The sequence below is a fragment of the Felis catus genome, chromosome B1 (assembly GCF_018350175.1).
Source record: "Felis catus isolate Fca126 chromosome B1, F.catus_Fca126_mat1.0, whole genome shotgun sequence".
Taxonomy (NCBI): domain Eukaryota; kingdom Metazoa; phylum Chordata; class Mammalia; order Carnivora; family Felidae; genus Felis; species Felis catus.
This window is the reverse complement of record NC_058371.1, coordinates 144012038-144028489: the sequence shown is the minus strand read 5'-3', so window position 1 is coordinate 144028489 and position 16452 is coordinate 144012038. Positions and strand designations below refer to the sequence as shown.

The window sequence follows — 16452 nt, the reverse complement described above, 5'->3', positions numbered from 1 at the left end:
AGCAGCACTGCCTCCAAATACCTTAAAAGTATCACAGCTTAAAAAGCCTGTTTCCTGAAACAGTTACTCATAAACTATAGCTTTTCATGCCTTCTATGCCTGTGTGTAAGGGTGATACAAACTAAAAGGATGCCTGGCCAATTGGCAATGCGGTATTTCTGGATAAGTGCCATGTAAGCGTATGGTTTGAATCTCAACAATTTAGGTAATAAAAATAGTGCGAATTATTTTGTTAAAGACAACCAGATTGAAATCTATCACAGATCAAAGAATGTGATAATAGAAGCTTTTAAAAGTACTATACTTACTGTTTCTTTAAAATCCTTTCGCATGGAAAGACCCAAAGGTTTTCAACCTGGAAACAAATTTGAGGCGGAATGCATCTCGCTCGCAGGTCTGAAAGATGCTGACTAGCAAACCAGCAAGTCCGGAGCTGTTATGATTTCTTCTGTGGACACAGTCACGGGTCCTAGGTGAATCAGGCAGGGAGGCAGATTGGCCTCGGCCTGCCGCAGGTTCACACTCAGGAGGACCACGGGCCGCATGCTGTCGTCGTCAAGGCAACGACCTCACTCTGCCCCAACCATAGGCTCAGCCTCCAGAGAGAGATACGGCCCAGGTCGGAATGCGTCCACGGCAGGCACCAATACGCCTGTTAAGGCCAGACTTGTAAGAAATTAGCTGGATGCACCGTCTGCCAGCTCGGAAGGTGCCCAGTCCCTGGAGTCTGTGAACCTGCGTGGCTCCAGCAAGCCCTGGGCAAAGGCGTTGGCCACAGGGCTGCAAGGGGGCGGGTTCTCCCCCGCCCGGCCCCGCCCGGAGTGCGCCAAGCCTCCCGTGTTCTGATTGGCTGGGCCCTGTCGTCATGAGCTACGATTGGCTTAGCGCCCACCACTCGCCCCTTCACCTGGGGCTCGGCCCAGGTTCAGTTCACTTAAGCGCAGACGCCAGCATCCACACATGCTTCAATTCTCAAATACAGAGGGATAGAATGGGTGGTGGTTATGTAGAAAACGGAAGGCGGAGACAGGCACAGCTTCGCCGCTGGGGCGGTGAGCGGGCCCCGGGCCCCTGGCGCCCTCACCGGGGAAGGTTCAGGCCTGACCACGGTTCGATGCTTCCTTTCCGGTCGGGGCAGTGGGACCAGGGTGGGCCAGGTAGGGGGTGAGGGTGACAGCCTAGGAGGTGATGATTAGTAGGTGAGGCAAGGTGACAGCACAACTGACGTTAGGAGGGACCTTGGGAAGGACACCCTGGGCACTGAAAGTGAGGGGATATACTTTGGAGATAATGGAAAAGGGAGAAGGGACATGAATGAAAGAAGAGGAAAAGGGCTCGGGCGGTCGGGGAACTAGAAGAGATGTACAATACTGGCGTGTGGCAGCCAAATAGAGGGCAGTTGGGGGTGAGATGTTTCAGGCACAGGCCGTGCCTTGAGGCTAGATTCATGACCAGGCAAAATTGGTAAGTCAGAATTACCCACAGGCTTAAGTCACATAAGAAACAGGGCATTCCTCATCTTCAAGTAATTTGGGGTTTAGGCCATACCCCTGCCGTGAAGAGGCCTTAAGCACACAGTTACTCTCATGTTAAATCATCAGAACTAAACATTTTATAATCGTCTTTGTTCTCTAGAACACCTTGATCCAGTGAAGAGAGTGTCCTGGAATAGCAGGTATTTATACCCATAGTCAATATTGAGGTATGAATCCCTTCTTGTATACTAAGAAATAAATATTCTGATTTATGAATCATCTTTTGTGAGTTTGGATAGCATGAATTAATCTGCCAGTGCTTGATCACCTTGGGCAAGCTGCTTAAAATCTACTTCTTGAACCTGTAATAATGAGGAGCAGACCTAGGACCTGGGTATGGAAAGAATACAATTCTTAGGTCAATCCAAGATGTCCTAATGTAGCAATTAGCTCTATCCTTGGTTGTGACCAAGTGGGGGGGAGTCATGTACCGATTTTGTTACCTCTATAGGCTATAACAGAATCTCACGAACTTCTGTTATATAAAGTGCAGACCCCCTTGCATAAAGTGGCAAATCGAAGTTTGTTGGGACTGAAGCTTGAGAACAAGAATACAAAAATAGTTTACTTTTCCAACTTTACAAATATATTCAACAACATAAACATATAAAGGCCCCTCTAGGCAAGAGGTCCTGAAGCTTAAAAATAACACATTTATATCCCCAAGGGGACCAAAAGGATAAAAGACTAAAAATACTAGATTTGGTGAATAGAGAATGCTTGAGAAAACAGTTTCAAAAAGAACTGAGCTTGAAAGCTAACTGTGAAGGACACATACAGTATTCAACAACTCTACATTTTGGATAAAGCCATCTGCAGGTAGCATTATGTACAAGCAGGGTTGGGTTATTGCTTATTTTTCTTTTTTATTAGGAAATGTCTGTAGGGAAAAAGAATGGAGAGAAGTTTTAAAGAGGCAAGAAAAGGAATAATGAAAAGCCAAGAACAGGTGTGAAGAAAAGGTAATAAAGTATGAAAAGGTCTTAACCTTGAAGAGGCTTAGAGAAAAAAGAAAAAACTGAGAAAAGTGTAGGACAGATACATTAGCTGGCCTAGATCTTCTTAGTAAAAGAACATTTTTGCTGAAAAAGATAATGATTGAGGCTCAAGGATCTGAGAGCAGAAATACCTTGAAGTAGGTAGTTACAAAAAAGTCATTTTGATATGACAAGAATACGAAATACTAAAATGTGCCCAGTTGACCCAGTTTACAGTGAAACTGACTCTTTTATAGGATTTTGCATCCCAGGGGCAAGAATTAAGAAAATAGGTGGCATACAAGCTAACTCTTAGAGAAGTGGTAGTGCAAGGAGAATAAACAAAGGAGTTAAAAAATCAAGTATGATGGAGGGGAGCCTGGCTGGCTCAATCAGAAGAGAATGTGACTCTTGATCTTGGGTCATGAGTTCAAGTCCCATGTTGAGTGCAAAGCTTACTTAAAAATGTTGTTTTGGGGCGCCTGGGTGGCGCAGTTGGTTAAGCGTCCAACTTCAGCCAGGTCATGATCTCGCGGTCCGTGAGTTCGAGCCCCGCATCGGGCTCTGGGCTGATGGCTCAGAGCCTGGAGCCTGTTTCTGATTCTGTGTCTCCCTCTCTTTCTGCCCCTCCCCCGTTCATGCTCTCTCTCTGTCCCAAAAATAAAAAAAAGAAAAAAAAAAAAGAAAAAAAAAATGTTGTTTGTTTTTTTAAAAATCAAGTACGATGGAGAAAGAACCACTGAAATGGCTTGCCATGGGTCCCAGCTAGATAGGGAGACATATTATGACAGAATTTAGCTAATAAACTGATAATACAAAGGCACCCTAGGAGTGGCGGTCACACAGGCATGAAGTGTAATGGGAGTAAAACAGGAGAAAAAGTGATTATTAAAGCAATTTGTGAATTTAAGACCTTGGAAATGACACAAGATGATGACAATCAGTTCTAAAGGGTGGGATGTTGGCTGTTCCTTGGGGTAGCTGAAGATTAATGAAAAGTGTCGTTGGAATTGAGTTCAATTCCATGAGGTCACAGTATGAAAAATGATGAACTTTTTATGAAAAATCATAACGTGAACTACTCAGGTGAGACACTAGAAGAGTTTGAGAAGGACATTTTAATCACTGAAGAAAGTGAAAATACTCTAAAAGAACTAAAGAAAAGAGTGTGGGAGTGCATGAGATTGTCAATGAGAGAGGAGAGCGTGAGATACGGCAAAGAAACAAAGGTTAAAAGAGACTAAGGACCATATGATCCAGCAATTCCATTCCTAGGTATATACCCAAGAAAAATGAAAACATATGTTCACACAAAAACTTTTACACAAATGTTTATAGCAGCATTGATATTCATAATAGCCAAAAAGTGAAACTCAAATGTCCATCAACTGATGAGTGGATAAACCATGGTATATCCATACAATGGAATATTATTCAGCCATAAAAGGGATGAAGTACTGACACATGCTACAACTTGGATAAATCTTGAAAACATTATACTAAGTCAAAGAAGCCTGACATGAAAAGCCATGTGTTGATTCCATTTATGTAGTCTCCAGCATAGGCAAATCCATAGAAACAGAAAGTAGATTAGTAGTTACCAGGTACCGCGGGGGGGGGGGGGGGGGGGGGGATGGGAATGAGGAGTGATTACTACTGGGTATGGGTTTCTTTTTAGGGTGATGAGATAGTGGAATTATATAGTGGTCATGGATATACAACCTTGTGAATACACTAAAAACCATTGATCTGTACACTTTAAAAGCATGGATTTTATGTATGTGAGTTATATCTCAATACAAAAATAGACTACAGGACAAGAAATACATGGCCTTCTAAGATATCTTTTTCTATAAATTTATGTATTTTATCTTACAGTAGCCCAACTCTTCCTCACATTAGTGATCATCCTTATTAAATGACACTTGGCGACAGTCGTTCTCTATATATCTGGACATCCCAAAACAATGTGCTTTAGTCAGTTTCTTGCCAAAACAAACAAAATACCTTTCACTTAGGTCCCATGAAATACTGATTTATCATAGGTTTTTGGCATCCCTTCGAATGAGTCACCAAGTGAACAGAAGGGCCATAAAACCTCAGACTACACAAAGTACTCTTTATTTCCAGTATTATTATAGAGCGTGCACTTGTGAATACATCCCACCATTCTATGAAGAAAATGGACTGACTTATTTTGAAGTTCTGGTTCTTTGATGGAAGGACACTTGCCATAGAAGAGAAAATTCTGTTCTCAACCTAGTAGTTGATTCAATGACCTCATTACTGCATATAAAAGTGATTAAGATGATGATCAGGTTTGAAAACCTAAAGTATAATTACCACTTACTTTGCCAAATTCAACATACATGTATATAACAGCAGTGTGAACCTGGAAATTCATTCCTCCAATGTGAAAAATATACATTGTTTGCATTGGCAACATGCCTCTTACAAAAACTCTCCCTTGATGTTCCATCTCCCTCTAGCCTCTACCCCATTCCTCCCTTAATCTTTATAGCAAAACTACAGAAAAAGTCTATTTGGTTCTCTCTTTCTTGTTTTTTATTTTTAAGTGGGCTTCTCACCCAGCGTGGAGCCCCACTTGGGGCCTGAGATAAAGACCTGAGCTGAGATCAAGAGTCCAACTCTTAACCAACTGAGCCACCCAGGCACCCTGAGTCTATTTGCTTCTTACCTCTAGTTGTCTCTCGGGCTTTCATCCTTATCATTTCACTGAAATAGGTTTTCCTGAAAGTCACTATGGCCTACATCCTGCCAAGGCCATCTATGGCAGAGATTACTATTCACAATAAGCTGGTTCCTTTTCCTGTATGTATTATGGCTTACTTATTTTCTGCCATCTCCATTGAGGTTGGGGTCATGTGACTTAATTCAAGCCAATGGAATAGGGGATATCTACCATTCACAGTCTTGGTCCATAAAAATCTCCACTCAAGATCCTCCATATTCCTGTTCTCTATCAGCTGGCTATAACAAAGATGACTACAGTGTGATCTTGAAGCCACACATTAAAGCTAGTAGAGCCTTCATTCACCTGTGTTCCTAAATGACTCTGTGGTGGAGAGCCAGACCAGTGGCCTCTTCACCACCACTCTCCTATTTTTTATATGAGGGGCAAAAAAGCTATTGTGTTTGTGCCATTAGACATTTTGGGGGTCTATTTATTAGAGCAGATAGACCAGTTTAATTAATTCACTACCTTTATTGACCTGTCAGCAGCATTTGCTACAACTGCCTATTCTTTCCTTCTGAGATAAACTCTTGAAACATAGCTTTCCATGACACCAGTTCTTGCCATATTTTGTCTCCCTCAGTTTCCTTTGCAGGCTTCTCTTGTACTAGAACCCTAAATGTTGAGAGTATCTGAGGGCTCAGTCCTCAGCCTCTTTTGTACACTCTCTTCCTAGATGATCTCATCTTATCCAATACCTGCAAAGACCTATATTGACCACTCACAGCACTGAGCTCTCCTCAGAATTCCAAAATCAAACCACCTGGCATTTCTTCCTGGATATCCAATTGACATAGGAAACCTAACATGACTGAGAGAACTGTTGATTTTTCCCTCCACAATCTACTCCTGTTCCTTCCATATCTCAATAGAATACCTCTCTCCACTCAAGTTCCACCAAAATCCCAGGGATCATCCTTGAACATTATTTTTCCCTCACATTCAGAATCCAATCCATAATTAAGTCTTGTAGGTTCTATCTCCTACAAGACAGGAGATTTTTTGAGGGAGGGCAGCAACAAACATAATAAGATGTATTAGCTGTATCAGCTGATACAGCTAATACATCTTATTAGCTGATAATTTATCACCATCTTCACAACTGCAGCCCTCATCCAAACCACCATCACCATCACCTGATATCCCTTCCTGACAGGCTACACACTAATTCAGATCACATCCTTCCCTGTTCAGGTCCCTACAATCTCAGTACAAGAGTAAAATCCGAACTACAAAGGCCACCCACAATTTAACTCTTATCTCTTGATATCTGCTGTTAAGTACACACTGGCCTTATTGCCCCTGAACACACCAAGCTCCTTCCAAACACAGGGCCTGTGCATCTGTTCTTCCTTCTATTTGGAATGTCTCCTACCAGATCTTACCAATGTTGTTTTCCTTCATTTGGGGCCTCAAATGTACCTCTTCAGAGAGGCCTTTCATCACCACCCTCAGTAATGATTAAGGAACAGCCCATCTCCTGTCACTATGGCATTCTCCACTAGTTCTACCCTCTGTTAGCCATGTGATCTTGGAAAAATAGCTAACCCCCAGTGCCTGAATTAACTCTTGTGTAAAATAAACAGTACTCCTTCTCGTAGGATTACTGCTGGGACTAAAGGAGTTATATTGTGCCCAGAACTTATCAGGAATGAAGTTACTTCCTTCCTTCTTTCTTTCTTTCCTTTCTTTCTAATGTTTATTTATCTTTGAGAGAGCGCATGAATGCACAAGCAGGGGGAAGGGCAGAGAGAGAGGGAGACATAGAATCTGAAGCAAGAAAGCTCCAGGCTCTGAGCTGTCATCACAGAGCCCAATGTGGGGCTCCAACTCACAAACTGTGAGATCATGACCTGAGCCAAAGTCAAGTCAGACACTTAACTGACTGAGCCACCTAGGCACCCCTGAAATTACTTATTTCTATGTTTGTTGCTGCCCTCCCTCAAAAAATACAAGTTTCCAGAGGGTAGGCTATACCCGGCTGGATTACTAACCAGCACCTAGGAAGATTTCTGGCACATACTAAGATTCTGATATTCACTGACTTCTGTGTAAATCCTTCTCACTTCTGTCACACATTTGTTACTGCTTTGAAACATCACTCTAAGTCATTTCTGTTAAGTCATCATGCTTTGAAATGTCATTCACATCTGTTCTCTAAGTCGCTATCCTTATCACCAGTATGTGAGAATTTTTTTTTACCTCTACAAGCTTTATAGTTCATCTCTTTAGGGGCACCTGGGTGGCTCAGTCGGTTAAGCGTCCGACTTCGGCTCAGGTCACGATCTCGCGGTCCGTGAGTTCGAGCCCCGCGTCAGGCTCTGGGCTGATGGCTCAGAGCCTGGAGCCTGCTTCCGATTCTGTGTCTCCCTCTCTCTCTGCCCCTCCCCCGTTCATGCTCTGTCTCTCTCTGTCTCAAAAATAAATAAATGTTAAAAAAAATTTTTTAAAAAACATTAAAAAAAAACTTCATAGGGTTATCAGATTTTAAAATATATGTAAAATCATAGGCCCTCAAAAAGTATTCCTTTTTCTCAGCTCAAAGACTCATAGTATTTAGCAACGATTTGACTTCCCAATGGCTTTTTATTAAGTAAACTCTACCCCCACCCCCTGACACGGGGCTCAAACTCAAGATCCAGAGATCAAGTCACATGCTCTACCGACTGAACCAGCGAGGTGCCCCTGCAGATGTTTGACTTCTGTTCCAATTTTCTACTCTGCCTCATTACTTACTGCTGTGCTTCCTGAATGGAGTTCCTGATTAAGGGATCCTTAATTTTAGGATCCAACTAATGCTGGAGGCTGTGATTTTACAATTTGCTAAAATAAAACCAGGATAAAAATGCATTGCATTCAAAGTTTAAATTTCTGGTATTTAAAAACCCATTTTCTAAAATTAAATAACTTATCCTTTAAAGCAGATTGACGCTTGTGGCTAATGCAGTGTTTCAAATCATTTCATACTAGCATGACTGCAATATCCTGAGCTTCAGTCTCCTCGGCTGTAAAATAGTTAACGACATTGAACCTGCCTAAATATTAAATCAGAAACGTGGTTCATAGTATATCTTCAAATATTACGGAAAACTCGTTTTAGAAATAAAAATGGGTGTAAAGATATTTTACCAGTTGCACTATTTTAAAGCGTTAAGTGTCTTGTTTTTCATTAATATCTTCATGCTATCCAGAACTCAAGTCATTCTCAATTCATCAAAATACCTAAATTCAGCTGCCAAAAAATAAGCTAAATCTATTTCCCCTCCTCAGATAGAAGTCTTGAACTACAACAGCACATCAGTTTTCCTTCTTCCATTCTTGTCCTCCACCAATTCTTCACCTGTCATTATTCTATCACTCCCATACTTAATTTTCCTTAATGGCTTGCTGTAGTAATTAAAAAAAAAAAAAAAATCAAATAAACTCCTTACCCTGGTTTAGGTGATCTAGTCCGTCTCTCTCCTACCCCACCTCTTACCATTCTGCCACCTCTTGACCCTACTTCACCTACTCCAGGCACTTTCTACCTTCCATGCTTTTCCAATTTTACAGGCGTTGCATTAGCTGATCCTCTGGGCTGGAGTGCTGGAATGGGTGATTGAGGAACACCATCCTAAAGCTGACACCCACTTGCTCATGTATTACCTTATCTTCATGGTTTGCCAAGTATTTACAACTATGTCTTCGCCATTATCAAGTAAATAAGCTCAGGGAGACCAATGGACTTATTGACTCATGTAACTTCAACATCAAGAAGAGGGCCTGGGGGTGGCTGGGTGACTCAGGTCACGATCTTGCGGTTTTTGAGTTTGAGCCCCGCATCAGGCTCTGTGCTAACAGCTCAGAGCCTGGAGCCTGTTTCAGATTCTCTGGTTCCTGCTCTCTGCCCTGACCCCTCTCATGCTTTCTCTCTCAAAGACAAGTATTAAAAAAATAAATTAAAAAAAAAAAAAAAAAAAAAAGAACAGGGCCTGGTACACAGAGCTGCTCAGTCAACACTTCATCAAATGTTAAATGGTTTGTCATTAAAACAATAGTATAATGGGGCACCTGGGTGGCTCAGTCGGTTAAGTGTTCCACTCTTGATTTCGGTTCAGGTCATGATATCATGGTCATGAGATTGAGCCCGTCAGGCTCTGTGCCGAGTGTGGAACCCGCTTGGGATTTTCTCCCCTGCACCCCTCAAAGATAAAAGTAAACATCAAAACTGAAAGCACACACAAAAAATGGTATAATAGATAGTATAAAGGAAAATAGTATATAGGAAATGTCAAAGTATTTACAAGGACCATCTATGGATTAGACTGTGAGAGTTCATTCCTTTGGATTACATGTATTTTGTAGAATGTGCACGTTTGTTTGTTTTTTTATATTGCGGTAAATATACATAAAATTGGCCATTTAGAACTTTTGAAATAAAAAGGCACAAGCCAAAATTTTACACAATTCTAGATAGCCTGATCTTTCCAAATCCAAGGTTTCACTAGCACTCCTGCCTCCTTACCCAGAAAGCCTGTTTTTCACTCGTGTTCCACACACCATTTTGTTTCTCCAGTTATGCAAGTGAGAAACTTAGAATTCTTCTTGGATACTACCCTTTCCCTCACCAAAACCTGGCCATTTTACCCCCCAAGTCTTTCAAATTCTTTAGATTTCTAACACAGTACTTGAGTACACCTCAGTACGAGCTAGTACTACCAGTCTATTATCATATCTTTTGACTGAAATACTGGCAGTATCCATTACCTGATTTAATCAATTTGCCACAGAACTCCTTCAGTTTGTTTCCTATGTAGCTAGAGATTTTTCAAAATAAAATTATCTGCCCCTACTTGTTAAAATCTTCAACTTCTCATTGCTCTTAGCATTAAGACCAACCAAGGACCTTTATGGTCCACCCCCCCCCCCCCACCCCCCGGCCAGCCACCTTCTTAAATATGCACCCACACACTTCTTACAGCCTGAAAAACTGATCGAAGGGAGACAGGGAAAGTTTTGAGAACAGATGAGACTTCAAATATTTCTATGATAAAAAGGTCAAAAAAATGAGATGTTTGTTATTAGAGAGCCAGGTATGCATCAATCATTTAGAGAAAACATTGTTTTGGATTTTGGAATTTTGAATTTCCTAGGACTTCAATGAGGTACGTAGCAAAAAACGATTTAAAAAATGTGTCTGGGGGCACCTGGGTGGCTCAGTCGGTTAAGCGTCCGGCTTCAGCTCAGGTCATGATCTCGCGGTCCGTGAGTTCGAGCCCCACGTCGGGCTCTGGGCTGATGGCTCAGAGCCTGGAGCCTGCTTCCATTCTGTGTCTCCCCCTCTCTCTGCCCCTCCCCCGTTCATGCTCTGTCTCCCTGTCTCAAAAATAAATAAAACGTTAAAAAAAAAAAATGTGTCTGGGGGCGTGCCTGGGTGGCTCAGTTGGTGAAGTGTCTGACTTTGGCTCAGGTCATGATCTTACGGTTCAAATGTGAGTTTGAGCCCTGCATCCGGCTCTGTTGACAGCTCAGCCTGGAGCCTGCTTCAGATTCTGTCTCCCTCTCTCTCTGCCCCCCCCCCCCCCCCCCCCGCTTACACCCTCTCTCTCTCTGAAAGATGTAAAAAAAAAAGAAAAAAGAAAAGAAAAAAAATGTGTTTGGAACACAGAATAGGTTGACCGCAGAAATGCAATGAAGTCAAAAGTAGTAACTGCGGGGCACCTGGGTGGCTCAATCAGTTAAGCGTCCAACTCTTCATTTCGGCTTCAGGTCACACTATCATGTTTTGTGAGACCAAGCCCTGCATCAGTGCAGAGCCTACTTGGGATTCGCGCTCTCTGCCCCTCCCGTGCCCTCTCAAAAATAAACAAGTAACAACGAATACTTGCAGAGGACCCATTACACTGTTTTAGATACTTTAAAGATTACCTCACTGAGAATCCTCAGAATCACCCACCCTACAGAAGAAGCACAGAACAACAGTGGAATTCCCAAAGCCCAGCTGTCTCCAAAGCTCTCCTCTTATTTCACTACATAGTAGCTACTAAATGGATAATCAACCGAAGCTGAAGTTGTGCCTGGCCTAAGGGAAACCACCCGAAGTTTTCCAGGAAAGAGAGTAAGTGCACAAGGGATTCAGAGGGGTTGTGAGGTGGTAAGATAAAGCACAGGAAACAAGAGCAGTTAAAGGAATATTATTGTCACAAAAGTGAAAACATTTTTGGTGCCGATGGCTCAGCTGGTTGAACGTCCGGCTTTAGCTCAGGTCATGATCTCACAGTTCATGAGTTCAAGCCTCATGTTGGGCTTTGTGCTGACAGCTCAGAGCCTAGAGCCTACTTCGGATTCTGTGTCTTCCTCTCTCTTGGCCCCACCACCTCTTGCTGTCTCTCTCTCAAAAATAAACTTAAAAAAAAAAAAGTGAAAGCATTTGAAATAGGCAGCCAACTTTATCAAAACTATTAGAAGGAAAAAAAATCTGAGATCAAGGACAAAGAGATCAATTAATTTGGCAATAGAAGCATAGTAATCTTCCTGTGAATGTTTAATTCTGAATCTACATTTATAGTATTTTGCCAGGTATTTGCTAATGCTAAAAACTTTCCTATTAATTCTGAAGCATATTAAACATATGTATACATACATAAACAGATTTGAAGATTTTAGGCTCTATTTGTCAAGAATACCCAGAAACTTTGTTAGGAATTATTTGGTTTAATGACATAAATTATTTAAAAAAATTACTCTGTATGAACCTACTGAAATCTTATCACAAAGGGATATTTCTTTCATGATGTAATACTATTCATTTATCCAGTAATTTTAAAATAATTTAGAACTCTGGCATCAACTTAACCAAGGGTCTACTACTAAATAATAGAAAGTCTTATGGAACACAGAATAGAAAAAAAAAGGGTCTTCATTCTTCTAGTTAAAATATAACGAGTCAGTTGTCCTAATTTAAAAGACAAATATGAACATCCATCCACTAAGTTTTCTTTCACTTGCTACAGCCTATATCATCGTATCATAACTGAAATGAAGCATCTTGTGTGGCTAAAATGTTCATATATTTTCTTCCAATAAATCTTCTGGACCAAATAATTTTTTGCCTGAAATGTGGTTGTTTTCAATACAGTGTGGCATATATTTTTATCCCTTCTAAAAAATGTTTTTCCCCAGCTATAAAGTTAGATAAGTTACTACATTATAAGTAAAATTAATAAAATCTTAAGTCTTACTTCCTTGAGAGCACTGAAATAATGACTTCGCTCCAGTACAAACTTGTGAAGACTGACTGAAGGAATCTTCATAAACAGTATCAGGAAAAATTCATTTATAACCATCCCTTTTAACAAAAGAAAAGTCTCAAGTTCTAAAATTACATATGCATTAGGACCTCATTTTTCATTTGAAATGTATACTTGTAAATGTGACTAAAATAATTACTTTCCCTTTAATATTCTTCTAGAGCTTGACAAATTTGTTCCAATTTCTGACTTGGGTCTGTCCCTAACTTCAGATAACCTCAATCTTCCCATCCCTCTTTTCCTTTCCTTCTGAAATAGGAGGTAGCAATCCTTTGGAAAACTCAAGTTTTGGTTTTTCTTTATATAAATGTTTAGTAAGTAGTCTGCTTTAGATTGTTCTCACCTTCACTGAATTTAACTTAAATTAATAATTTAATATTCTTTAATTGTACACCAGTTAGCTAAGAGAAATGGGACAGATCTCTAACCATGTTCAAGTCTTACACTGAAATGTTTTACTTTTTTATGCATCAAATTTCACAAACAAGCAGCAGGTGGTTTTAGAACAATTCCTTGGCTGTTTGAAATGCAATAGGGAGAAAATACTTTGGAACACAAATCTACAGATTAAATTAGGGACATAGATAAATGCTGCAGACATCAGTAGTTTATTGTTTGTTTAGTCCAAACACATTCAAAATGGAAACTCAAAGAATACTTTTCCACCTGAAACAATTAAACTAGATTCTACTAGCATATAATGCTTAACACATTACAGCAATAAAGATGGTAATCCATTGTCTTCTATACCTACTAAAGCCAAGATGGTAAAGCCAATTTGGTTGCAATAGTATCATAAGGATAGAATATTACCATCAAAAAAAAAACAAAAACAAAAACAAAAACAAAACAAAAACAAAAACAACAAAAATAAATCAAAAACAAAAACCAGCAAATAACAGTAATGGTCAATGAATATTTTTACTCTGGTTCACTGAAAAGGGGACAAAATGTTAAAAGTCCACAGTACTGCAGGTGAACAATCACCATGTAAACTTCTCCATGTGATGTTTTAATGTTGTTTTTTTTTTTTTTTCCATGGTATGTAAAGACTGAAGCTGAATGGCTCTTTACTCTAATTTTCTATTACACTTAACATTTGTCATTGCTTTTGGTGCCAGAAAACAGTTTTCATGGGTGGCAGGGCAATATCCTAGATTGGAAATTACATACATATTTAAAAAGGGAAGGAAAAAGAAATAAAAGAATAGAGGGGAAATATGCTATAAAAAAACCCCAAAACACTGACAATAAACCACTTACTTAAAAGTAGTTTGAATAAAGGCTTCAAAACTCAAAAGTAATTTTCTGGTAAGAACTTCAAGTACTATACATCAGAAAGTGTAAAAGTGTTCAAACAGGAAAAAAATCTTTAAGCACCCCCCCAATGGAAACTATGAGAAATCTGTGTCCCCCAAATATATGCAATAGTGCAAGACTTTTCCCCAAACATGGAAGACCTCTTTCAAGGGGGAAAAATGGAGAGATTTCACTTATATTGCCCAGTACATGAAAAACAAAATATGTGCATCATTTGCTAGTTTACTAAATAGCAAACAGTTCCATAATCCAGAACCAGTTTGCTACTATGTCAAGTGCATTTTTTGTTTGTTTTTACTAAGAATGGAGAAGTCTTCCATGCTAACAAGCAGCTTTAAGTGGTCACACTTAATTTACCTCACTCCTAGCCTGAAACATCAGGAACTGTAATGTACCAAATGCTCCAAGCATAAAATTGGATATCCTTTGCCATAACTTGCGGTTTACTGGAACTTGCTATAAAGACAGACAATAATCCAGCAGCTACAAACTTTGCTCACAGAATTGTTTAGAGATTCATGTAAAAATAAAAGATGTCGTCCCAGACTTAAATTCAGAGCCACTCGGGTGCTGACATCAGTTCAAGAATTGTGCAAAATGAATGACAGTTCCCTGCCCCCCAAATAGAAAATGCAAACACTTAGGAGCTGCTGTTCTCTTCTCTGAAAATTGCAGTATCCTCACTTCAGGTTTACTTGCCGTTTATGGAATCTGACTGCTTTTAAAATGTCATAAAAAATGTACATCAAATTGATTGACTTTTCCAAGCATCTCTCGAGTGATACGCTTCAACGTTCACATTCATGCTAAGAGAAAAGTCAACAAGAGACTTACTCAAATGACTGACTTCCTCCTTCCCTCTCCCTCCCAAACACACACAAGACTCCCTCCCACAGAGAACACAAAGTTGTTAACTGAAGAACAAGGTAAATAATATGCTAGTCAATTTTACTGATTTTAAAGATACTGCAATTTTTATACACTTCAATGATTTTTCAACATTTTGCAGCTGTTTGGCTTTGCAGCACAGCAATTCATACACTATACTGTACAAAATTACCAGCAAGACTGGAATGATGTATTAATAGAAGGCACCATCATGCTTATTACATTACCAGAGAACAAAAATACAGTAAAGACAATTTTCACTGTACACAGCTTAAAGAAAGGAGAAAGGGGAGGAGGAGGAGTGTGTTCAGCAGCCAGCCATCCCTGTACTGAAGAGGGGCAGGTAGAAAAATCTTAGATATGGAGCTACTAAATCTGGTCTAATATTCAAGACCATAGCATTTAAAGTTCTGATTTCTGTTATTTAGTTCATAACTAAATGATTTCCTTCTGGAATATACTTGTAGTCTTGTTAAGGTTTATGTGTACACACGCTGGTCACAGCAAGCAGATAAAATGCCCTCATCATTTCACAAACTATTCTCTACTGGAAAAAGAGATGAAAGGTTTTTTCCCCTGTTGCCTCCTGTTGCAGATGTCAATGTTAATGAGTTCAGAGTACCCATTAGTGCATTTTGATGAGTGCATAACAAGTTTCTGTTGGGTTGTACTTTTGGGGGGGAGCCAAGAAAAAAGGCAAGATTCTCCAATTGCACAAATTGCACTATTTGTGTTTCCAACATTAACAGGCAGAAACAGTAACACTTAAACAAAATGTGCAGCAGAGGATTTTTTTTTTTTTTTTTGACTCAAAGGACCTGAATTCAGTTGGGCATGTCCTTATAAGTTCATTTTGTTGTAGATAGTTTAAGATACGGTCATTTCTCAGTCCTTAATTCTCCAAGTCTAGATTTATAAATTAACAATGTGAATCCTGTTGTGAAATTGGGGAAATAATGTCCACCTCAATTTAACTGATAACCAAAAGATGCTTTTCACATCAAAGAAATGATCAAAAAGGCTGTGTCACATTCCAAAGCCAAAAAAAAATTAACAAGAATGCAAACACGATGAATAATGTACCACTGCCAAGACTTTGCCAACAGTGGAGCTTCAGCGACGCTGTCCTGTGAAGCGGCCTTCCATTTGCCCAGTTCCTCTTCCAGAGCCAAGTTTCTGTGCCATGCCACCTCTTGGAGGAGGTCCTCTTCCATCCCGGTCACGCATCATTCCACCGCCCACTATTCCACGTGGACCGCCAGGACCTCGATCATTGCGCCTAATATCCCTGCGATCATCACCACCACCTCTGGTTTCTCGCTCTCTTGCAGCTCTTGTTTTTTTCTCTTCCACATTTAAACGTACTTCCCCTCGGAACATAATTGGCTTTAAAAGGAGAGAAAATCATTTACATGGGCAGGTTAGACACCAATACAAATGTATTCCCTTACTTACAGAAGTAAAAAAACCTAGGGGCACCTGGGTGGTCCAGTCGGTTAAGCCTCTGACTTTTGATCCTGGATCAGGTCATGATCTCACTATCTGGGAGTTCGAGCACCGCATCGGGCTCTGCGCTAATAGCGCTGAGCCTGCTTGGGATTCTCTGTCTCCCTCACTCTTTTTGCCCCTCCCCTGCTCACATGCATATGCACTCTCTCTCAAAATAAACTTCAAAAAATAAATTAAAT

The 16452-nt window shown here is 40.2% G+C and overlaps 2 protein-coding genes across 7 annotated transcripts in view; both read right to left on the bottom strand.

Moving 5' to 3' along the window:
* Positions 1-809, bottom strand: part of CDKL2 (cyclin dependent kinase like 2) — a 53748-nt gene extending 52939 nt beyond the window's left edge. For both annotated transcript variants that reach the window (XM_019829355.3, XM_006931059.5), the window contains exon 1: positions 309-809. The gene's annotated coding sequence lies outside the window, so the exon portion shown is untranslated. The remainder of the gene's footprint in view (positions 1-308) is intronic.
* A 12336-nt stretch (positions 810-13145) lies between these two features.
* G3BP2 (G3BP stress granule assembly factor 2) overlaps positions 13146-16452 on the bottom strand; it is a 79459-nt gene continuing 76152 nt past the window's right edge. For all 5 annotated transcript variants that reach the window (XM_006931055.5, XM_023253042.2, XM_003985278.6 and 2 more), the window contains one exon: positions 13146-16150. In XM_006931055.5, coding sequence (XP_006931117.1) covers positions 15878-16150 — 273 coding nt within the window. In that variant the 3' untranslated portion in view covers positions 13146-15877. The remainder of the gene's footprint in view (positions 16151-16452) is intronic.